General features: G+C 40.1%; 1 protein-coding gene across 2 annotated transcripts in view; it reads right to left on the bottom strand.

Annotated features, from left to right (window-relative positions):
• Window positions 1-24,858, bottom strand: part of ERBB4 (erb-b2 receptor tyrosine kinase 4) — a 369,309-nt gene that overhangs the window by 138,154 nt on the left and 206,297 nt on the right. For both annotated transcript variants that reach the window (XM_027894313.1, XM_027894314.1), the window contains exons 7-14: window positions 24,266-24,379; window positions 23,156-23,282; window positions 18,268-18,341; window positions 17,125-17,215; window positions 15,430-15,629; window positions 7,514-7,646; window positions 5,723-5,816; window positions 4,139-4,293 (exon numbers count right to left, since the gene is read on the bottom strand). In XM_027894313.1, coding sequence (XP_027750114.1) covers window positions 4,139-4,293; window positions 5,723-5,816; window positions 7,514-7,646; window positions 15,430-15,629; window positions 17,125-17,215; window positions 18,268-18,341; window positions 23,156-23,282; window positions 24,266-24,379 — 988 coding nt within the window. The remainder of the gene's footprint in view (window positions 1-4,138; window positions 4,294-5,722; window positions 5,817-7,513; window positions 7,647-15,429; window positions 15,630-17,124; window positions 17,216-18,267; window positions 18,342-23,155; window positions 23,283-24,265; window positions 24,380-24,858) is intronic.

The raw sequence follows: 24,858 nt of genomic DNA, 5'->3' as shown, positions 1-24,858 counted from the left end.
GCAGAAGTAGAGGCATGCCACAATCATAAATCACACTGGTACCCCACTCTCTCCCAGGGTTCCTTCTGCTTGGAGTCTGGATGATATTTTCGTTTTCAAGTGTGCTCTGTAAAATGAACTGGTTAACTGATGCCAATGGTTAACTGGTCAATATGCCAATTCATTACTGATATATTCAGTACCTTACAAAAGTTCAATACAGCTTATACAGGAAATTACTCAGGGAGCTCCTCCTAATTTTACAGATAGTCAACCTCTGATAGAAAACAGTGAGTTAAAATGTCAACTTTTGAAAATTGGAGTAACAACTGTTTTTTTCCTGAAACAACCCTTTTTTCCTCTGCCAAATAATGTCTTTCATCAACTTTCCTTAAGATTGAAAGGTGGGGTCTTAGCTGTGCACAGACGTGGAGTAGCAAAGCCATTTCTAGTCAGATGAATTCTCAAAAATCTTTGTCACTGGAGATAAACAAAAATTATTTTAAACTGCATAAATGGATTTTCTCTGTGCAGGAGAAAACCTTAGTTGTGGTGGTCATCCAGCTGGAGGGCACTGAGTGGCCAGTGGCCTGGGAGGAGTGGCTACAGTGGCCTAAGCCCAAAAATACAGGAGCACACGAGCTCCATCTTGTCTTTTTTGTTGGCACCTGCCACTGCCACTGCCCCAAACTTCCATAGGAGTCTTTGGTGGTAGCTATTTAATTATTTTATTCTACTCTCTTACTTCACTCCTTCTCTCTTCTTCTTGCTCTCTCTCTTTACTCCTCTTTCTTCTCTTAAAATTTTTCATTTCTTTACACTTTTTGTTTTCTTATTATTTTGGGTAACTTAAAACTGATGGGTTCTATATTACTAGGAGTTGGTGTGTGCCGGATACTTCAGTGAAATACTTTGTCTTGGTTGTATGTTATCCCTTTCAACCTGTTGCTAACATGCCTATTTTCTCACTAAATTAAAAGAAATCCCTTGGGGAACATGGGTGGCGTTTTCTCTTTAGACAACCTCAAGGTATTAAAGAACTAAAAGGCTTTGCAAAAATCCAAATTATTTTAGAGGCTTAAATAAAAGTAACACTCACAGTAAAGCTTCAGGCTTTGGGCCTGGGGTCTTACAACTGTTTCATCTGGAATTCATAATGTCTTCCTAAATATACACCTAAGCTTTAAAGGCAAAATAGCATTCGTGCCTTCAGCTTCCTTCAGGACCACGCCTGTGCTGCTAAGGCTCCCATGGCTTCTCTGGTCTTGGCTTAGAAGAAAATGAACTTTTTGGTGAAGAGCAACGCACTTCCCTCAAAAGGCTGTGTGACAAAATGCATTTGTATGATCAGGGGAGGTGTCCAGTGAGATCTCCCATTTGGTGTCCTGCCCAGCAAGGAAGCAGACTGTCACATGCTATTACATAATTAGTATTTTATTCCCGTGGAAGTGTTCCATTTTGGCTAGCCCTGCAAGAAGAGATGCCAAATGCTTTCCAACTCTCTTGAATCAAATAGGATAGCTGTCCTATATGCCCCAGATCTGCTCCAAACTGGCTTCTGTTATCATGGGGATGCAAGGCCAAGAGCACGGTTGTTGCATCCAAGGAAGTCACTGTCTGACAGTTCTCTTGGTCAATGCAAGATCATTAACAGGGCTGGATAATGACACCCCTATTAACAGAAGCAGTCATTACACTTGAAAAAGGGAGGAGAATGGTGCTATCAAAGCTAACCCTCCAGGCTGTAAAGCAATCCTCTGCAAGTGCCATGATGGAATTAGGGCAGAAGGCTCACAGGGAACAGAGGTGGGACAGAAGGTGTCTTCCTTGGTGACAACTGGTGGGGAGGAGGAGAAACAATGGATGAGAACAACCCATTTTATCAGGCAGACTGACTCACAGAGAGCAGCACTGAACAAATGAGATTAATACTGCACTGGGAGCACTGCTCTGCAGCAGCTCAACATTTTTTGATGGGTATCCAGGCTGTACTGAGAGGGCACTGGCTTCATTCCAGCACTTGATCTGACAGCAAGGAGAACAGGCACAATAGATGAAGCAGAATTATGGTTTCTCTCCACCTTTCAGTTGTGAGCCAAATATCCCAGATGTGTTCCCACCACAACCTACTTCACTGAAGAATCATGACTGAGGGCAATTTAAATATTAATTTCTGAAGGAGGGATATGAAACTAGAGAATTCAGCATTGAATGAGAAAACAAGAGAGATTAACTGATTTCCCTTTTCTCTGTGGGCATATTTAGCCCCTGACAATGTCGACAAGGAGAGGGACAACCCGTAAACATCTTGGACAGTCATTAACAGTTTCATTAACATTATCACATTACCTGAAGTCTTTAGGAACACTAGAAAAGAACAGCCATGCTTACCCAGACTTGTGTGAGGAGGGTGTTGTTTTTATGAGGGGTAATAAAATACCTAGCAGCAGACACATTACTCTTTAATAAAGAGGATGAGGATTTCTATGAGGAGAAGTAGGCTCATGGAAGAGGGATGGCTCCTCATTTGGGAGATAACCACACCTTGGCATATGTAACCTTTGGCCCTTTTACTTGTTCTTTCACTGGGGATTGGCACACAATGCTAAATAAAACCTAATCAGCAACAAAAATAAAAAAGGGAAAACTGAAAGTCCAATGATTAAATGACAACACAACTCAGCATAAAGGAGCCCTGTGTCACCAAGGCATGCCAAAATGGGCACTGGCAAGGTGAGTTACAACTGCCTGGTGCCCTTTCTATTTGTTTATGAACTAGAATGTCAGATTTTCAGCACAATACTTAAAAACCTCCCTTCTTGACCCCGTTCTATCCGGGGAGATAAAAACAATCACAAAATATGGGCGCATATGGAGAAATGGAAAGACATGGAAAACATTCTCCTCTCTCCCTGGTCCAGGAGAACCACACTTGTGCCACAAACACTAGAAACACTTGGGTCAGTTAGAACTCCTCAGAAAGGAGGAGGATATGGGAAGAAGTGTTGCTTCCTGGAGGCCAGCAGAGCTGCAAGGCCCTGCCTACGCTGGGTGGACGGTAAATGCATCACACTTAGCTGGGCTTGAAGGATTAGATCAGAATTGGCATTTCTTCCATCTGTGAAAGCCAGGACCAGAGCTCCTCCAGTGAGCTCATCTTTTCATATCATTCTTACACTCCTCTTCCACAGTAGCAGCATTTTTCTTATTGCATAACTGATTTAAAGGGTCTGAGGGGAGAGGAAGACAAATCTGTAACAGATCCTGGCTGTGTCTCTGAGATCTCCCTTTCATTTCCCTAATGGGTCTATTGTAATTAGATTTGCAAAACCAGCAAAAGGTCTCATTTTGAATGGCAACAGCTGTTGACACCAAGATTACATTGAATAATTTACTGGTTTAATTTTAGCTGCTAAACAGTAAGAGCCTCTTGTCAAAGATTATTTCGCTGGTTGATGTTTTTTCTATTTTCCCTGGCTGCCTCTCCCTTTCTTTGTATGCTGGACACCACCAACTGTCCCACAGAAAAGGCATTCATAACTTCTGTTGGTGGTGCAAAATTGTAGCTGTGTATGATTCTTAGTTCTGACTTAGATACACGGGCTGTATAATTCCCAAATGTAACAAATTATTCTGGGCACATAGACAGGATTTGAGAAATTCATGGTTGGACTCAGACTCCTGTACAAAATCTGGTTTCAGACAAACCCTTTGCATCAGTTCCTGTAGGAAAAAGAGAGAAGCAACACTTTTGTCTCACAGTAGTGCTGTTGGCTTATTCTTGGACAGTCATTAACAGCTTCAACACCAAGGAGCAGAGATTCTGTCAACAAGCAAATAGTAAAAATAAAGTCATTTTGCAGGCCTACATTAAGTGAAATAACAGCATTTGCTGCAAACCAGTGGTGGCTCGAAGGAAAGCTAAGGGCATGGCTGCGAACAGCTGTTCCCTACGGTTTTCCAAAGGGGTGTAAGCTTTTTTGTGATAAGCTGCTGGGCATTCATAACTAGAACCTGAATGTCGTGAGAGACCTGAAAATGAAGATGAAATTGCTGCTGCGCACTCTGTTTTCAGGAGTGGGACAAGTGCTTTACTAAGCCAAATTGTATGTACACCAGCGGTAAATAGGGTGGCTCACTTCACAGAATTTGCACTTACCCTTGGGTGCAGTTTGGATGACATGGATGGCACTCACGATCTTCATCAGCATACTTGAAAATGAAGCTGTTTGCCCCCTGTAAGCCATCAGGACATTTTTCCACACAATTTGGACCATCCTTAAAATGGAAACACTTTGTGCAGTGGTCAGGTCCCTGGAGAGAGTGGAAGAAAGAAATGCAATGCATTCAAGTTACTGTCTCTTTTCCTGCTGCACTAAAATTGCAGGCCCTAGACTGACAGCGCACTCAGCAACAATTATAATAGCATCTTTTCCCAGTGAACAGTTAATTATCTGCATGGTTCCAGTCTCTGATAAGGAACAACAGATGTATAAATTCTGATGCTTTCCACCCTTAACTTATTCTGTAGAGAACAAGATTAAACTCCAGCTCCTAAACAGGTTTCTTAATATCACTGGTGTGCTTAACACAATGAACTTCGTGTCCACTTTAACTCTGAGAAACTTCCTGCAACACTATTCAATCCTGAACCACTTTTGCAAGGCAACTGCAATAGCCTTTCCCCTACCTCTGCACTCCAGAAGTATTTTCCACACAGCATCTTGCATCTAGTCACAGAAACACTAGAGAACTACAAGGTCTCCTTCTTCTTAATATATATGTAGATTAAATTGTTATGAACTATGAACCAAAGCTCTTGGATAATGTAAAAGTAAAATATTAAAGCTGTGATGACAAGCCAGTGTACAACCAAATCCAGTGTTCAGGCTGAGCACTGGTCTAGGATTTTATGTCCATAACCCTGCTACAAATCCAAATTTCCCTCATGGGTTGAACACTTGAAACATTAGCTTTTTGCTTTATGGATGTATTGTAACAGAAATGATGATGCCTTTTTTTTTTTCTCCATTAGTAAGTCACAAAAATAAGGAAATCAATTATGGGTTAAGTTTTCTCAGTTATCAAGAGCCTAAACCACAACTCTTTCCCACGATACTTGTGACTTTTAATCTTGGCAATCAACAGAAAACTAAAAGAAAGAGACAACTTCTATCTCACAAATGAAAAATAATCTTTGAAAGATTTACTGGCCATTATAAAGATGGGTGACACAGTTAACATGCACTTAGGATGCATGATATACCTTATCTATCAAAAGAACTTAAAGCCTAACCTAAGTACAAAAACTCTCCAGCGTATTGTTCAAACTGAGACATCGAGACAAATTCTCACATTCAGAAAGGAAAAAAAAAAAGCTCAACTGAAGTTGTAGTAGAACAGGACAGAACTGAGTATAAAGAATGAAAACAGTGATAAAAAAGGGCACTTAAATCACAACTGCATGCTTTCTATCTTTAAAAAGTTTGTCCATCTGTACCACTAAAGTATTAAGACAACACAGAAAAGGATCTCCTTGGATCCAAAGGATCCTTTGATCCAAACAAATTTACTCCCAACAGCAATTTAAGATGAGTTCTTTCTCTACGTGCAGAATATGCCTGTTTTCTGCTTTTGTTAACGCTAATCTGCAACAGCTGCTTTAAAGGCCATGAGCCCAAAAGACTCGTGCTTTAGCACACTTTTACAAGTTACTACGTGGCACAACAAATTTTGCTCTTACCGGTCCATAGCACGTGATCATGTTTTCTTCCATCTTTTCACACTGGGGATCACACTCCACACAGACAGAACCATTTGCAAATTCTCGAAACTCCCTAGGAAAACATTTTGCAGGTAGGTCAGAAGAAAACCAACTTTGGACTGAAACTGAGACCAAATGGCTGCTCTTCACCTGAGGGAATCGATTTCAGGTGTCCTGAGGGGAGAGCAGGCTGTGCCAACTGAGACCAATCCCACTACCAACATCACACTGATTCACACTAACTGGGAACAAGGCCCACCGGCACCTCATTCACAGCCAGGTGAAGCAGATGATATCTTGTTCACCACTATAAAATCCTAGTGGTTTTTTTCCCCTCTCTTTCCTTAAGAAATACAGACTTAATTAACAGGAAAAAATAGCTAATTTCTTGACTTTCTTCCATGGAATTGCCACTCATTACATGTGAGGGTTGATGAAACACTCTCATTTTAAAGCCCATTCTCCAAAAGGTTTGTAATGTTCTCAACAATGATTCTAGACTGAGGTCTGAAGCTGTAAAATGTTGCTGCCCAACAGCGTGAACATGCAGAGTTCTCACGCCAACAAAAAAAACTTCTCCCCAAGCCCAGCTTATAAATATTTCCACACCTCTAGGATAGAACTGAGCCTGTGGAAAGTGTAAATACCGTCCACTGATCGATACAGAACAGAACATTCTGACTTGAGTGCTGGTCACGAGTGTCCTCGTGATCTTACTGTGACAGGCTTCATGGCAGCAAGCCATAAAGAGTGGACCAGTATATTCCAGTGCGTAGGAGAATACACCTGTAGTTTGCAACTCTTCTTTTTATTGGGGGGCAAGGGAGAAGGAGAGAAGAGGAGCTTTAAAGCACATAAAACTGGACTCTGGCAAGATGTTTTTTTAGCCTGCATTTTCCCAGATAGAAGTGTATTTATGGGATTTCATTCAGTGCTCTTTCCTTAACAGTCACGTGAGTTGGCATCCAAGGCAGGAAAAAAAGGAGAATGAAAGCAGAGTTACTTTCAGTTAACAGTCTGAGCTTAAAAAAAAAAAGAATTCAAATAATTTAAGGGGTTTTATCTTTTGACTTTGAAAGAAACGTGTGGGACCTCACTGTGCTGTTACACACGGAGGGAAATTCCACCTGTTTCCCTCCACAACCTAATCATGAATTTCTGCTGCTTCAGCTAATATAGGCAGTTCAGTTCTATTTTTCTGTCATAAGGCAGATTCAGCCACCTTGGCTGTGCCGTGTGTAGGCATTCCCCCAGCAAAAGCAGCAGAGGGAAAAGGGGGAAGAACTCATATTGGGCTTTCATATTTATATTTGTGTGTATGATTACACAGTGCATTATGGAAAAGAGAGTGGGTTTTCCTACTCTGGAGTTCCTATTCAGAGAATTTCTTTATCACACGCCTAATGTAACTCATCTTACCATAATGGCATGATTCTGAATAGGGGTGTCACTATTCAAGCAGGGCTAAATGGTGAGGGGTTTTGTAAGTCTTCACCTAAATCATACTGTTCACATGACCAGCAAGCGATGCAAAAAACTTTGGATGTTGCATGAAAATTTTAGTCAGCAGAATACTAGGGAAAGCTTTCCACACAAGTTCAGGTTTATAAACCCTTAAATCTTATCCCACATCATATTTCACTCAAAATCCGTAAATATTGGCAACGGAGCCAGATACTGATTAATATAAACCCAAAATAACCTACTCATTAAAGTCCTGAAGGACATAATCAGCAACTTCAAGGAAAAGTGCAAGGGGGAATAGCTTACCCGTCATACAGGTTACAGGAGTCTATGCAGGTCCTTCCCCTGATGAAGCGCTTGCAGGAGAGACACTGGTCTGGCCCTGGCCCCCAGCAGCCATCACTTGAGCACAACTCATTACACACCATTCCATCAGCAGCTGCAGAGAGAGGACACTGTCACTTATGTACACAGTCCTCCAAAATCCAAAGGAACACATGCCATCAGCATTTCGCCACACTTGGAAAAGTAAACGGGATGTTCGGATTTTCTAGACGCAGAACAGAGAAGCAGGAGATTACCGTCACACCCCCACAGAAACACGCAGTGCACTCACAGCTGGAATGCTGCACACACTTCTGGCTCGCCCCTTTCAGAAAAAAAATGGATTGAGAAAAAGATTTAAGAGAGTGCTGCAAGGATGAAGCAGAGAAGAGCCTCTATCCCAGGAATAAATAGAGAAGCAGCCTTAGAGATGGGTGAGAAAGGACATGATAAAGGTCTATAAAATCTGGAATGACAAGGAGGTAAGTAAGCATGAAACAATTGCTCGCTGCTTCTTCCAAGTCCCTCGTGGGCATTCAAAGAGACAGGAATCCAATAGAGTTCAAAACTGAGATTTTTCTCCATAGAAAGTATAGACCAACCTGCAGAATTCCCTGACACAGGACATGGTAAATGCCAAAAATTTAAAAGATTTGAAAAACTGATAGTCCAAATCCACAGAAGGTCTATTAAACTAAAATAGAAAACATTACCGGTGAATTGAGGGTTCCTTGAAATAAAACTTACGGATGGTGGGGAAAAAGTTGAAGCAAAGTCATCACTGACTGTGATTTTTAAATTATTTATTGCAAAAGCACCTGAAGAGCCAAAGAGCCTTTCTATTAAAACTCGCAAAATAAACAATGAACAAAGGGTGAGAGGGAAAGTTTATTTCGAAGAATGTAAGTCTGTATTTTTATTTTATATAAATTCTTCTCTATGTAAATATCTAGATGATGTGACAGGTGGAGAAAACGAGCAAATAACAAAAGAAAACACGCTATCACTCCAGCACCTGAAGAAAGTCAGGGTGAAGTTTCAGCCAAACCCTGGCATGTGAAAGGAGAGATCTTTTAATTTGAATTCATTTTTCCACTACGAAGTGTTCTACACAAATCAGTTACACACTCGGCTGAGTAAATTAAAACCACCAAAGATCTGAAGTATCAGAGAGGGCAACACTATAGACCCTTGTTTGCTTTTTGAAACATTGGAAACAACTTAGGGGAAGTGTCAAATAAAAATTAAAAGTAGGTGTGCTGGGATAATTTTAATACTCCCTCCAAATGCTGTAGCAGGAAGATGAACAGTTGGGAATAAACACATACACACATTGTATACATGCATAAAACAGCAAATGTACACACCCAGCACACACCTGAAGAGCAGAAATAATAAAATCAACAGAGAATCTTTTTGCAAAATGGAAAAAACCCTTTGGCAGGTTTATAAGAAATAAAAAGACAATTGTTCTTGATGAGCTATTTTTCTACACTTCCTTCAGTGCAGCAGCATAGCTGGGTGACAGGAAAAACAAACCCTCTTTTCCTTTCAGGATACTTGACGGGTTTGTTTCCCCCTGTGCAGGCTGGAACAGTGCAGGTAGGTACTGTCTATTACAATCTACCTGAACAATTGGGGAGTATACTAGTTTTATCTCCTGAGAAGCACAAGGCCCTTCTAAATCACAGAAGAGCCAGCAGAAAGATGCTTTCTGCTTTCCAAGGCGTGTTCTAAAACTGGTTATTCTGTGCTGCAGAGTATAAAACGTCCCCCCTTGAAGCACAGTGTCTCTCATAGCAGCTGACCGTACAGGAGCACACACTGCTCCAATGCAGCAACTGTCCCGAACTGCTCCACCATCGATGCTTTCCAGGGTCCAGCATTGTTGGATGTTGGAATCCTGCTTGTCAAACACATCTTCCTAATCTATATAACATGCCTGGCCCGTATCCTCTCCTATTTACTACCAGCAAATTCCTGCACCTCCTTTTTGCTTGCTGACGTGCAGGAAGTCCACTTCACACTGGCACGGTGCTTTCCCTGTGGTACACGCTGCCTGGCCCGGCCCTGTCACCCTCCTTTCTGACCACTGCACTTATCAGAAAGCAGTTCTTGGATAAAAAAACCCCACAATAATTGTATGCACGGTCTCTCTCCTAGCCCACGTGGCATGTAGGCAAGAGGAGCAAAGGTTCTTCTGCATTTCCTTCCTTTTTGCAATAGGACATTTTGCTTCACTGAGATTGAAAACAGCAGATCCTCATCTACTTGTTTGGTTTGCTGCCTACAACATATTCACAATTCACTGCCAAAAAAAGGACATTTCACCTTTATACTTTTACAAGCAGCATAGGAACCAATCAAAGGTTCCATGTCCTCCAGCCCTTAGAGGCAAACCAATCCAAGAACAAGAGATCCACCAGGATGCTTCCCACCTGTACAGCACTGCTACTGACCCTGCACGGCTCTGCTGTGCAAGACATGTAATTCATTAGTAGTATTATTATTACTGTCCTATTCATACACCACAAATAACCTCACACAGGAAAAGTCTGTACATGTTTTATCAAGGCTGGAGTTTAATTTTTTTTTTCTTTTTATGTCAGATAGACTTTTTTCATGCCAACATCCAAAAGGTATCCAGAAGTATCTTTTTCATTTTTCTCTTGCCTCAAAGCTCAAATCAGGTACAGCCAAACACAAAATAATTACATTTAGGAGTTATTCCAGGTGGTTATTTAATATCCAGGTGGTAATTTAATATTTAAAGTGTATTACTTATCACAGATTCCAGCACAGCAAGAGGGACATGGGCATTTCAGAGACATGCCTTATCCTCCTTCCCTGAGCTCTGCTGTGAACCAGCAGCCCTTCTGCTGCAAAGGAACCACATCAGCACAGCCAGCATGAGCAGAGACACAAAAGTCAGTACCCAGTTGTAATGAAGCAGCTTATATGAATAGTTTTGTTTTCTAATCAATGACTCACTTTAGGTACTTGTCATGCAACAAAAAACCCCCAACCTGGTTGGAGATCCCTTTCTTCTCATTTTAAATTTCAAGAACATGGGTAATTTTGTTTTGTTAACCCCACTCATCATGTAAAGGGAGTTTCCTATTTGCTTTCTCACCTTTTTTTTTTTTTTTTTTGTAAATCTACATTTATTGCTAGTGATTTCCTTTATTTTCATTGTTCTCAGCTGTCAGACTACTCAGAGTAATCGGGATTTATTTACACACGCACAGCGTTGCACTAAAATACTCCTTCAAACAGCAAGTGATAGTATTACAAGATAGCTCAGAAAACATAATGAGTAACCTTTATGCAAATAAAAAGGGAGCTTTTCAATAAAAAAAACATGATTACACTATTGAAATCTAGCTAACAGCTAATGCCTGTAGTCTATGAAAAAGCAACACAAACAAAAAACCCCCACTGTTTTCTTCTGCTTATTCCTAAGTCATAGAAATGTTTTCATAAATGAATCCCGGCAAGAGGGGAGTGGCTGTTTTGACAACTTATAAAAAGCCATTACACTTTTCCTCCTCTTCTGTAATTATCAGGATGGCTAAAGAAATGCTTCAATTTTAGACACATTATTTGGCATTTCCATGAGCTGAGCATGTTCTGAAGCTCCAGCATATCCCACAGCCTTATGAGGAAGGAAAGAACAGTGATGTTCCTGACAGGAACTCATTTTCATCAGGAGTTTTAGAAGAAGGGATCACTCTTTGTTAATGGGGTCACACAGATTAGACACAGAAAGGTTCAGTGTTTTTCCCCAACCCAGACAGAACACAGGAAAATTAGCTACTAAAAAAAAAAAATTATTGTTATTTGGCTATACATGTATGGCCCAGGTTCAGAGCCCTATGAACTCAATAGAAAAACTCTGGCAGACTTCAATTAGTTCTGCATCACGCTGGATAATGAATTTATTCAAGTTCTTGATTGGTGGCTAAATTGATATAATGCATAACAAAGGCACTGACATCAAACTTTTCCTAGAAAGGTTTCACCTTACACTGCAGGTGTCACTAAAGCAGAAAGAATTATTTAAATAACTGTGTACAAAAGAACACTTCTGCATTTATTTTTTGTGCACTCATATTTCATGAGTCACTTCTGACTGCTCCATAAAAAGCCCCATGCTGGGAAAAAAGGGTATATTCTTAACTTCAGCATGGAGCAAGAGTGAAGTCTAACTACCAGAGCACATTCTCTGGCAGAAAACTTTATAGTCACTCATTCCGCATTAATAATGTTCATAACAAAGTGTCTTTTATGCCCAGTGTTTAACATTACAGTTTATAATAGCAGACAGTTAAAGCCTACACTAGATGAGAGCATTTTAGATAAATGGACTCCAATTAATCTCCCCTTGGCTTATCAGTTTGAAGATGCCCATTTGCCATCTGAACACTTAAACAACCTTGGAGGACACCATCAGACTGCACTGGTGCAGTGGCCATTGAAGCCTTCAACTTGTTCCTTGCCCTAAAATTTCCTCCTGCAACCTGTCCCCAAATCCAGGTGTCTTTTAGGGTCTACAAAGTTCAGAAGACTCCCAGTGGCCAAATACCACCACCCCGGTGATCACGACGGTGATTTCTTTCACGTCCACAAGCTTGGATACTGATATTTCTATCTCTGAATGTGTGCATGGAAGGTGGAGAAGAGAGAGGTCACATCCCTTGCAGGTAAACCCACCTTTCTGGCCCTGCATGGGACAATGTTAGAAAGACAACACAAAGCAGCAGAGCATCCTGGGGTTTATGGATTATTTATTATTATTATTATTATTACTTAAAACACACACATATGTTTTTCTCCTGTATTTTCAATATTCCTCAAAAAAGGGAAGTCTACCCTAGGCTATTAACCACCGTTTGGAAAAGCCATCTGGGAGGTGGTAAACTATATGGTGACTATTTTAACATTGTTAACAAGTGGCATAAAGAATAACACTAAATAATTGAGGGTATCAGGAGAATAAAGTATATTTTGTGTGTTGGATAATTCTATAATATTTTTCACTGGCTGAAGTCTACTGTCTTTGTCTTCTTCATCGAAAAAACAAAATCAGAGTTTTGCCAAACTCTCCCATGTCATTGTTATCTCAAAGATGAAGCACTAATATAGACCAAATTTTTCCACAATAATTTTACTCCCTCAGCAATTTTTCAGTATTTGTTCACTGATATATAGAGAGTCAGCTGAACACAGCATTAAATGGTATGGAAAAGATACCACCATCTTGGGATAGATCATAAAAGTCACTTAAATCTGATGGGGACAAGAAAATCTTGGAAACTCTTATGTAAGTTTTCAGAAAAGCTACACATTGATAGAAAACATTTGCTGTAACTTGTTTTAAGCCATTAACAATCACTGGGTAGTGAGGAAAACAAACCCAAAGTGACAGTGACTCAAAATATACAAAGAAATAACAATAAACGTATCTGAAAGCTGCAGTAATAATTATCATGGTGTAGATTGGTTCTAAGGAACAGCGCTGCCTTACTCCAAGCAATTGTGAAGATTTTAGATAGACATCTAACCTGCAGCAGAACCCACTGAACCCTCGAGAGGTGCCGAATGCCAGGAAGAGCTGAAGCAGCAGGACAGCTCTTTTCAGCTAATCCTGACCCTCACAAGGCCACAAAACATTAATCATTTCATTCATGCAGACATGCATAGAGAGAGGAAACCACTGTTCTCCGTTAGGATTGCACTGCCAGTGGAGTTGGATTGGAGTCACTCGGCCCCTGGCCTACATTTATTATACACAGTCTGTTTAATGAACACAGGTTAGAGTCCACTTTTAAAGGGCCCTTGGCACTGTGGCTGACATTGTGACTTCTTGAAATGAAATGAATGAGATTTGTTTTCCTCATAAAGATTCCCATGGTGTTAAATCACCTTAATTGTCTTCAGGAGTATTTTTCTTCCTGGAAAATGACAAGTCTCTATTATAACAAATCCTCAACAAGCTAGAAGCGGAATGAAGTTTACGTTTTCCCTTTGTATGCAAATGCAGTGACAAAATATACAGTGTCAGGGCTGTGAGAGATAGCACATCCAAGTTTCCATTTGCCCTGGAAGCCCAACTGGGACACTATCCTGTGAAAGGAAAAAGCACCTTACAAAGTTTACCTCCGAGTGATTTTCCATTGTCTTCTAACATATGGTAAGCCATAGAAAGCTTGAAGCAAAGAAGAATCATTACTGTATGAGACATGAGGCACCAAGAGCACAATTTTTCTCCCATGGTCAGCAGTTTTTCACATGGTAGAGAGGAAACCTGTGCTCTATGGAAGGTTCACAAGTTCACGTATCTCCTTGCAAGATGGGACCACCAGGATCTTGGAATATAATCCCAGTGACTGTTGCACGGTCATCGAGACCTTGTGCTTCTTCAGACTTCTGTCAGTCCAAGGAATTCTGCATTCCTGACATAAAAGGTATACTTGTTATTAGCCTGCTAGCATAGAACTAGGTGGTTCCTCACCAACTGATCCTACAACTCTGCAGGGGAAAGCAAATAGCAGTGAACCATCCTCGGGAAGATATGATTCTCTTTCTGGGCAGCATCTCCATTTGCCAATTAATACATAGCTTTTTCATAGCTGACTTTCTATTTGGGGGCAGAAAAAACCAGACTGCACACTGAAACTACAAGCCATCCCTAAATGCTCCAGTTGGCAAGACTGAAGGCTTTGTTATCCATGGGAAGTCAGGAACTTTCCTCCAAATTTCAAGGGACTTGAATGTGCCAGAAAACACACGGTTTCCCCGTGCAACGCTGACCTTATTCAATGATCAAATATTCTTCACCCTCAGAGGAACTCAAAGAAAATAAGAACTCAAAGCAAAGCAAAGGCCTTGACGTGGAAAGAATGAAAATAAGAGAACGGAAGCCATTAAGACAACAATACAAAGCTCATCCATGTTGAGTTAAATCAGAGCAAGATAAAGTTGGGTGTGTTGAAAACAGAGCCCTCTTTAATCATATTACACTGCCTACATTGACAACAAGTGGTATTTTTTAACCTAACTTGCGTGCAAAGAGACAGCCTAATAATAAGATTATTATTAATAATAACACCCCGCAATAAAACCACACAGAGACCTACCAAACAAGACTCTGTACTTCCTGTAGCGCTTACAAGGTAGAAGAGATTAGAAAAGTAACTGAGCAGCAGTGACAAAGCTATCGTTGTATTTCACCTTACACTGAAGGTGCACTTGTACTATAGTCACAAAATCTTTCACAGCAGATCAGATTTGAAAATCTGACTTGAAAGGGAAGGGAGAGAAAAAGAAAAGAAAAAACTCAACAAACCAACAAAAAAAAGAACTAAAAGCTTAAGTTAAAAGTAGGATCACAGCCTTAAAAAAACCCAAAGAAAACATTTTTGGCGGGTCAAAGCACAAAAGCCAGAAACATCCCTTCAGCATACAGCAATTTAAAGAATCTCCGCTCTTGCTAGCAGTCTAACAGTTGCTTAAAATTAGCTGTATTGCTGGTACAATATGCTTGTATTAATGCAATTTTTGAGTCTGTAAAGTCATGAACACTCCAATCAGAGCCTTCAGAATTCATATTTGTGAAACTGGATAAATTCACATCACAGTAAGGAAACAGTGGGCTCTCTGCTCACTTTCATTTGTTCATGCTTTAAAAAATTTCATTTTCCTACAGAGGCAGACTGGCCCAAATCCTTAAATGATGTAAATTATCACATCTCCACTAATGTCCATCGAGCTGCAAAAGGCATCAGCTGAGTTTCTGACCTGCTCTCTGCACTGTAGCCTGTCTGTAACCGTATCCCTTTTGCCCCAGGTGAGCCAGCCATAGAGAAGATGATGTGCTCTGAGCAGCAGGTACTTACTGCAGTTCTCTGCCCTCTTATTCCGATGGATCACTGTCTTTTGACTGGGTGTGCTGAACAGGCTGGTCCAGTTGACAGTGTGGTAGTAGCACAGATTGCTGTTGTCTGTTATGTAGATGTTGCCAGCACTGATTTGCTTCAAGGACTGAAACTGCAGAGAGGTAATGCCTTGTTGCTTTAGGATGAGTAAGGAAAGGCCACTGTAAAGAGAACAAAAATAAGAGAACAGGAATTAGCTCCAGAAGGCAGAACTTATTATTCTGGCTGGGAATTTCTCACTGGAGTTAGTTCCTAGCGGCAAGACAATCTTTCTGGAAAAACTGAGAACTGGTCAGAAGACTGTTATTTTGGAGTGACACAAATATTTTATGAGCCAACCTTCAGTTCTACCGCCTAGAAAATGATGAGTCCTGTAAGAACTGAGATGCTACAAGCTGTGATACTTGCAGCTCTAGGCCAAGGAGGCCAGCAGAACTCTTCATGTAGTTCCATTTCATCCATTAACAGATTTTTTGAGATAATGTGCTGTTAGGAAAACTGAATAAAATTCAGATTTCTTTTTCAACAGCATTAATACTATGTTTATATGCTAAGGAGAAACTGACAAAGTCATGCAAAATGTATTCAAACATCTTCTGACAGGCACGAAAATAATGTCATTTAAAGTAATATAGGAAGAAATTGTTATTTTCAAGAAAATTTTTACAGCCGACTTTCCACATTTCATTTTTCTTCTGTTGTAATATGTAGTTATCGTCTTTTTTCATGAAAGGAACAGTAAATGATTGTCTGTGTAACACGGAAACGACTGCACATATTTTATGACTGAAGATTAGTGAAGACAATCTCCAGTTTCTGGGAATCCTTTAAGTTATTGTATTTTAATGACTGTAATTGTTTTCCAGCTGTTCCAAATAAAGATTGCTGCTTCAAAACAGAATGCTGTGATTCAACCTCAAGGTTTCACTGCTATTCATATTCTGCTCAGGTTGCAGTTGAAGATGCCAGCAGAATCCTATGCCTGATTTACTCATCTCCACAACGCATAACAAGGGATTGCTGGATACATATATATATATATGTGTGTGTGTGTGTGTGTGTGTGTGTGTGTGTATCCCTTAGGTACCTCCTTGTGCTTCACCCATTATTTCTCACCACATTTTCCTCTATTTGAACCAATTTCTCAATATGAGTTTTCAGACAGAAACATCCCTGGTAAACACAGCACTACAAAGCTCATATACCTGCAAGGTACCTCAGTGATTTCAGTGTTCTTCTTTGTATTTATCTTTTCTCTCTTCTTAAAACCACATTGCTCTTCAGACACATGAGCCTGCACTTCCAACTGTGACCATACAAACTCCTAATAATAGGGTTTAGTTCTACTATTCATGTCTTTTAAATTATCTTTCTTCACAAGGTATTTTAAACCATAAAATGTAAGTGCCAGACAATGAGTTAATAGCTACAGCTATGAACCAATACTTTTTTTTTTCCTAATAATTATGTTCAGAAGGTATCATCCACTATAAACAACTGATTAGCAAAGATACCGGTAACGAACAAAATAAAAATAAATCAATTTATATGATGTCCTTCTCATCAGGAACTCAGGATGCTGCATTCTGTGCTACTGAACAAAGAATCACTGAATACTAATAAAAAATAATTCCATCAACAGAGGAAGCACCTTACCTATAGAGAGCTCTTCCACCAATGGTAACCAAGTTAGAAAACACCCTGAAGTCTGTCATATTCTCAGGCCACGACTGTATGTTCAAATACCCTGAAGGAGGAAAAGGTGAACACGTGAACATCAATAACTTCAGCCATAAAGACTGCTTTACCACATACATGAGTTATGACAGGCCTAGCCCATAAATGAAAGTTAAGCACAGGGGTAATTCCATGTAGGTAGCAGAACTCAGACTGGTAATTACCGTTCTTAAAAATGGCAAATTACAGACATCCAGATGCCAGATTATATTTGACATTAATTAGGGAGAGACAAAGACTCTGCTTTCAGTTTTAATCCCACTGGTTTGCTGAAAACCACAACTTTTGAGAGGTAAAGCATGTGGGAGAGAACTTGTTTCAAATGTCTAACACTTGTTGAGCTCTACCCAGCTACAATCAAGCTGTAGTGCCCAAAGGTATTTCTTTCTGTGCATGTAATTGAATTAGTTTTTTGCATTCCCCTATCTGTACATAATCAGCAAGCAAATAAGAACTCAGAACTGTTGTATTTTCCTCTGTGTCCCCCAAACGAAACAACAAGATGCAAAATGCAAGAAAACAAAAGTACTGAGTTCTAGTTCTATGACCCCACTGAAAAGTCACAAAAAATTGGAGGCACTACCACTCCACACATTACACATCTATCCTTAAATTACAGAAGCTAATTTGCAGCAGCATCTTCTGCTAGACCAAGGGAAGTCTCTGTAAAAGAAGATTGGCTTGCTTGTTTTTCCAAGGTATATTTCAAATATTTTCAGGTGAAGACAATTGTTTCCCACATTTCAGCACCGTTTTCCTCACTAGGTGCCCCACCTTACAACACCTGTCATGCTTTGCTAGATGGGACCAAGATCCCTTGTCCACTTGGCAGTAAGGTCTTGGTACCCCAAATTTAATGGATATCCTGTGTTCATGAGCAAAGGACAACACACTTAGGAATTTCTACTAATACTGAAGTTGTTCTGCACTAAACTTTAAAAAAAATTGCAGCATGATGGGCTTAAAGAAAAAATTACCCTGTGTTCTTCAGAAAACCCAACAAGTGACAGCCATAAATGCAAAATGAGAAGTTCAGATTATGGGAAATCAGAAGCGTGTTACCTGTTATCTCTCTCACTGTTTGGAAGATATTTAATTTCTCTGGATTGATTGCAGCAATTGTGTGATACGGGTCTCTGAAAGATTAAAAACACATCATGTGATGCTCTAAATAATAAAAGATTATGTTCTCAAAGCCATACCATGTAGAAAGAAGCATTAAGGTGCTCAGTACTTTGCTTTTAGGAAGCATATGAGCCAGACTTCTTCAGACTATTGTTCTTGTCTAACTTCTCCCAAGTCATCTTGAAGGAAAATAATGGTGCTTAACATTCATTAATGTTTCAGCAAATACTTATGCTATGGAAAATGAAGGAATTTGAAACAACCACGAGTTGAAAATGAATTTTCATTTTTTTTTTTTTTCTGGGAATTCCAGCTGAAATGGTACAGCTGCAACACTACCAGGACTAACAAAACTGCTCCTGAAACAAGTGACAAGCTATAATGAAAACAAAGCTATGAGCATGCCAGCAGTTCCTGATACATGGCATGTAAAGGGCACACTTTTCAGAAGGTGCTGAACAAGGAATATCAAAAAGTACAGATCTCTGCCAAGCAGGTTTGTCACAAGAGAAATCAAATAACCCCCAAAACCTAAAATCTTAAAATTAGATATGCCACAGCATAAAAAGATGAAGCTGACCTTGATTTTTGAGAGTGACATCACTTAGTAAATAAAACTTTTGCCCTCAGTTTTAAAGAAGCCAACCAGAAGCTTACACCAAACAAAAATCCTTTTAAAAAAAAAAAATCTTTCTTTAATGCCAAGTTTTGGTATTTTGGGGGGTTTTCTGAGAGCAGGAAACATCCACAGTGAATTTGGAGCATGTATTTCCCCCTCTCCTTCTCCTGCTTTCCAGAACACACCATTTTTGGAACTGAAACATGCAGGTAATCAACTAGGGGGTCTTTGGGGAGAGGCCTCACAAGTCTGTGTGGTGACATACTGATGGGGTCACTTCTAACCATCCTGGAGGTGACTCCAGGCTAGTAGCAACAAAATGAGTTCTTGAACCTTAGCATAAAGCCCAGTGGACCACAGAAGCATCAAATACACTCAATTTTAACAATTTGAGGCTCTCAGAAAACTAAATAAGTTTTGACTAGCTAACAGAAACACAGTACATTTGCTTTCAAAATGCATTACCATCAAAAGAGGAAACCTTTTGCCTGCAATAAACATGAAGTTGCTGAATTTGACCTCCAAATTCTAAGATAAAGTAGTTTTAAAAATGCAGATAAACACTTAAGCCCCTTAAACAGTTAAATGTCTGGTATGTTTTATTGACTTAGTTCCAGCTCATCATGAAGATGGAAATAGACAACTAAAGGGAAGATAAGAAGCTGGTGAGCACTGAGGGCTCATTGCTCCTGCTGCAAGGTTGGGGGGAAGGAGGAGGTAGCAAAAGATGGAGAGGAAATATGTAAGATTGCTGTTGTTCTACACTGTCCATTTATATAATAAACTAATTGTGTAGGCACTGTCGTTTTTAAATTTCCATTTTATGTTATTGATTTGCAAAATGTAGCAGAAATCTTAAACAAAAATCTGTTCCTGAAATATAAATACTATAAGATCCATTACTCAATCTTCTGCTCTTCCTTTAATATATACTGTATTTTAATATCTACTAAAATTTATGCTGTAGAACAATTTAGGGTTGCAGAACCCAGTGTCCTCATACTTAAGACTTACTGAAGTGTGTTTTCTTCATGAAGAATGAGAGACTAAGTGCTGCACAGTTTCTACACTGTATAGCCTATTCTTCTATAAAATCAAACAAAGTATTTTAGCCTTCTTGCTTATAGTCCAAATTTAGATATTTTTCAGGTGCTTACAGTTTTATTCAAGACTGGGTTTGATTCTTCTAATTTAGACAGATTTTTCAATGAGACTTGTCTCATAACTCTGCAGCTAATACAACTTTTGCAACAAAAGCAGTTCTTAATACTCAAAATTACATTTCATGCAATGCACTGGATTATTCCACACAAAATTGCTCATGGCCTCTAGCTGCTTGTCTTGCATTTACTCGATTTCTTCCTGTTCCTTGAAATTTAACAGGCTAACATCAGCCTCTTGGCCAGTCATTGTGGCCAGATCAGAAAGTGATGGCCTGAGCACTGACTACTGTGTTACCTCCTTCAGGGTTTCAGCAAGTTCAAAGCAGCATTTCCTTAAACCACTTGAACAAAAGTCTTTTCTTCCTCCTTATGTTACATTAACCTTTCCCACTGCACTCCCTGCTGAAGAGATGAGAAGACCAGCTACAGACTCGAAGCTCACATTTCTTGGCCTTTTGAGAACCACTGAGCTGTAGGGCCCCACTGAAGTGGGCTGTCAGTTGTCTTGCTCAGGGCTGCAGTCAAGTAGTGGGTGAAGCGTTACAACCAATCTCTGCAACAAATCATGGAAACGAGTAATTTTTTTCCACCTCACCTAGTAGGGAACTTTGAGCCAGCCAGCCAGCCCAGTGTCAGCCACTTCATCATAATCTAAATGTATCAGAATCTATAGAGAGACTAAAGGAAAATCTACTGGCACTACTCATGACAGAATTCTGTTTCAGACCAATCTGCAGACATTCAATTAATCACGTTTTTGTTATGCCATAAAGTTGCAAACATGCAGTTGGCTTGGGAACTGCATTTCAGGTATCAAATCTTGACAGCAATGCTGAAAGCTCAGAGGAACCCAAAGAGCAAGCTAAAATTTGAAACCTACACATCGGTAAAAGCAATTGAATATTTTATACTCTTAATGTACCACAAAATATCTGCATACTTATCACAACAAAGGGACAAGAGGGTTTAATCATCCTTGTGCATTCTGACAATTTTGTTCATTTTAATAGGTCTAAAAATACCTCAAAGTGTCTCATGTAATCCACCATGGCTGATTACAACATGAAGGCTTGAATTAATAAGAAGATACAAATGACTGTGTGTTCTCTCAGTGACAGAAAGAATACAATAAAAGAAAGTGGCATTGCATTGGACCTCACCTGAACATCAAACCGGAGGATGTCTGTCATCCTTGGGCATTTGGCCCACGAATTGACCTTTGCTACAATGGCAAAGCCACACTGTCCCAAATTGAACCGCAAGGAACAAGTTATCTGGCTGATGAGTTCTCTGGAAGAACGCTCCGGAGAGATTTCAAAACACTGGTTTTGTATCTCCACATCTTCAACCATTTCTACGACTTATTCAATATGCAGCCATATTTAAAACTGTCGTGGTTTTGCCCACCAGCCAAGCCCCTGGGGCTGAGGACGGTTTTGTCCAAGTGGATTTCCAGAGAAAAGGCCAATCAAAAGTTTTAGTAACGCCTTTGCTAATTACATCTTTAAGAAAAAGGAAGAGAAGGTTGTGGCACAGTTGAAATTAGGTAGCCACGTAGGAGCGGTGGCAGGCCCCAGGGAGGGCCAGGGCCCCCTCCTCCCCCAAGCCTTGGGCGGGGGGCAGGTGTAGCACTGAAGCCCCTCTTCTCTCCTGTAGGAGAGTAGAGAAGAAAAAAACTTTAGAGAATTACTGACTGTTTGGACAAGAAACCTGAGGTGAAGCACAGCCCTGCTGAAGATTTGTGACTCTGAGGGAAAGCTACGCTGGAGCGAGATGGCCTGGGTGGGTCGTTGGGGTCTGTGTGAAAGATCCATGCTGTTGCTGGAGATTTGTGACCCTGAGTTGGGATCCACGTGAAGGATCCAGGCTGGTGCAGCTGAATTTGTGACCCTGAGGGACAGCAGAGAATGGAAGAACTGTTGTCTGAGAAATGGACCCGCATCGGAGAAGTCTATCAAGGACTGTTCTCCCGTGGGAAGGGACCCCACAGGAAACGGGTGGGCTCAAAAGCCATTATCCCCTGTGACTCTGTGGTGAAGATCCATGGTAAACAAGTGTCCCCCTGCAGTCCATGGAAAACTCCACAGGGCCTGGGTAACCCCCAGCCTCCGGTCTTAGCCCAGGAGGGAGGTAGGCCCAGCCCTGGGGCCAACATAGAAAAGAGAGAGAGAAAAAGTTGCAGCTGCAATGAAAAGGAGTTGTCCTCCTAGAGACAACAGAATAACAGGAGAAGAGCTTTAGAGTGCTCCAGAGTTATTGAAAAGACCTGGAGCTCCGAAAAGGGACTGCTTCTCCCCCTTGAACTGATAAAAAGGGGGGAGAGGTATTTCTGTAAATACACAGTACTTTTACTTAAGTAGAATTATTGTAGATATAGTTATTTAGTTTTTCATCTTGCTAGTAATAAATTCTAATATTATTTTCCCCAATCAGCTATTTAGTCTGCATAAACCTTCTCTCAACTTATAGTAATTGTACAGAGGGTGAGGAAAATTGACCCAGGGCAAAACCATAACATTTTTTTTGGAGAATGCGGGCAGAGACTGCCCAGAGAGGCAGAGGCCGGATCAAACCTCGACAAAAAAAAAAAAAATGGTTTCAAATACCAGTGAGTTTTGTGTATCCCTGCAATTAAAACTTGGATACTTTGTATGTATATGCAGTGACAGCCACTATGACCAGTTATGCTAAGCGAGGCTCTCTCTCCACATACTCTGCACATTAGACTACTGGTCATGCAAGATTTAAACCAAACTCATGGAAGGCAGTTTCCCTTTCTCCTTTCCATTCTCTAATCAGCCATTATTGTAAGCCAGTACTGAGGATCTCATAAAGTAACCAAAAATCATAGTTGTCTTTCCTCTTTTTAGTGCAAACAATCCGATTCATCCTTTCTTTTCCTAGAGATTGAATCTTAAGAATCAAGGTAATGGTTTCCTTCATAATGGAAGGCAGAAAACTAATTTATCTGCCTGCAGCCATCATTAAGAGGTGGATACAATCGGTTTCAGCTGGCACCATGACATAATATTTTCTCACTTACCCATGAATCCCAGTAACAAGGAAAATAAGGTTGCCATTGATCTTGGTACAGTTTATGAACTTGTCAATGTTGCTGGAATCCACCGTCTGAGCTGACACTAAACTCCCTGTTCCAATGCCATCACATGCTGCCAAAACAAGTAGCTCATGTAAAGAACTAGGAAAAACAATTACTGAATCAAAACATATTGACCTTTTAGACACAAATCTTCATTTCATTTAGCAGAGAGGTGTTAAAACGGCACCCAGGACCCATATTCCCAAAGAAGCACGTGCCAATTTAGAACAAACAATAAACTAAAGTACCTGCCACAGAAGGACACCCTGGCACACACGTCAAGATACTTCACAGATGGATCTAAAGGCAAGTATCAACCACACAACACACCATTCAATCCAGCTGCAAACACATAACACAGCTTTCCTTCTGAGAGAGTAAGGAACACTACACGTATATTTTTCATGCATCAAACTATCCAACCAGAAAACAAAACAAAACAAAACCCCCCCTTATTTACTTCAATTAAGCCAAATATGAAAAGTGGCATAGGCCCTCATGGGAAAAATGATGGTGGCTTTGCTCTGAAGACCTTCAAGCAGAGAGCAGAAAGTCTCCCTAGTGGAGTCTGGGACAGCAAAGTAACCTACAGATTTCAGTCTTCTCAACAACAGAATCACCACTCTGTGTTTTAGACACTAAGAAAGGAGGTAGAAGATTCTGGGAAAAGAGAGGAATTTTTAAAAAACAGAGGAAATATATGGACACCTAATGCATTGACAAGTATGAGACATACCATACACTGAAGTCAGGGCTTTTTGTATGGCTCCCTTTGGAATGATAAAAGGACAGCTCTAAAACACCTCCAGGAAAAATTTGTCATTAAAATAACATAATCAAAAATTCTTTCAGATTTCTCTAAAACCAACAGAGAAATCCCCTTCATTTGTACCTCATAAAAAGTAATTAGTTTGGTTGTATCACCATTACAACTTAATAAACTTTCAAGAAAGGCTATTAATATTCTACAATGCACTCATGAAGGGTATTTCATGGCAAAATAACACCCTGCTCTGCTACATTCAAGAAAATTTATACCAAACTGCTCCCTACCTTTAGGACAAATGTCAGTGCAGGGCTTGCACATCTTAATACCATTTTCTTCAACCTCCATCTTGGAGCTTGGACATGCACGAACACAAGAGCTGGAATCTACCACAAAGTTGTCTGAAGACAAAAAGAATATATAGGCAGAAAGTGAGTAATAGTGCTGGGACACGTGTTTTTGGACTCTGTGTCAATACATATTGTTGCATAGACATTAACATTTACCACTCCGTGTTTTCAGAAGCGTACAGGTAAGCAAAGACACGTTTTCGCAGACTTATGAAAATGGGTGAATCACAGAATGGTCAGGCCTGATCCCCCCTCCTCTCCCAGTTTAGCTTTATTATTATTTGTATTAAAAAAAAAAAAAAAAAAGCTACAGTCATTGGAGAGAAACAAAACAAGATGGTTTGTCCTGCCTGTTTCATACATACACAAAAATCTATGAATCTAGCATAAACCAGTGTACAAGGCAATGACAAGTATTTAAATTTTGCCACATAAAACAGCTGTCAAAGCGGATCTAGACTGATCCTTTCTAATTGAAAGCTTAATGCTGTTAAGAAAGGGAAAAAAATGAGAAATGGAAAAAGTTCAAT

This window comes from Empidonax traillii, unplaced genomic scaffold, assembly GCF_003031625.1.
Source record: "Empidonax traillii isolate 1590-97213 ecotype Southwest subspecies unplaced genomic scaffold, ASM303162v1 scaffold424:size506307, whole genome shotgun sequence".
Lineage (NCBI taxonomy): Eukaryota > Metazoa > Chordata > Aves > Passeriformes > Tyrannidae > Empidonax > Empidonax traillii.
This window is presented reverse-complemented; position numbering and strand designations above follow the sequence as displayed.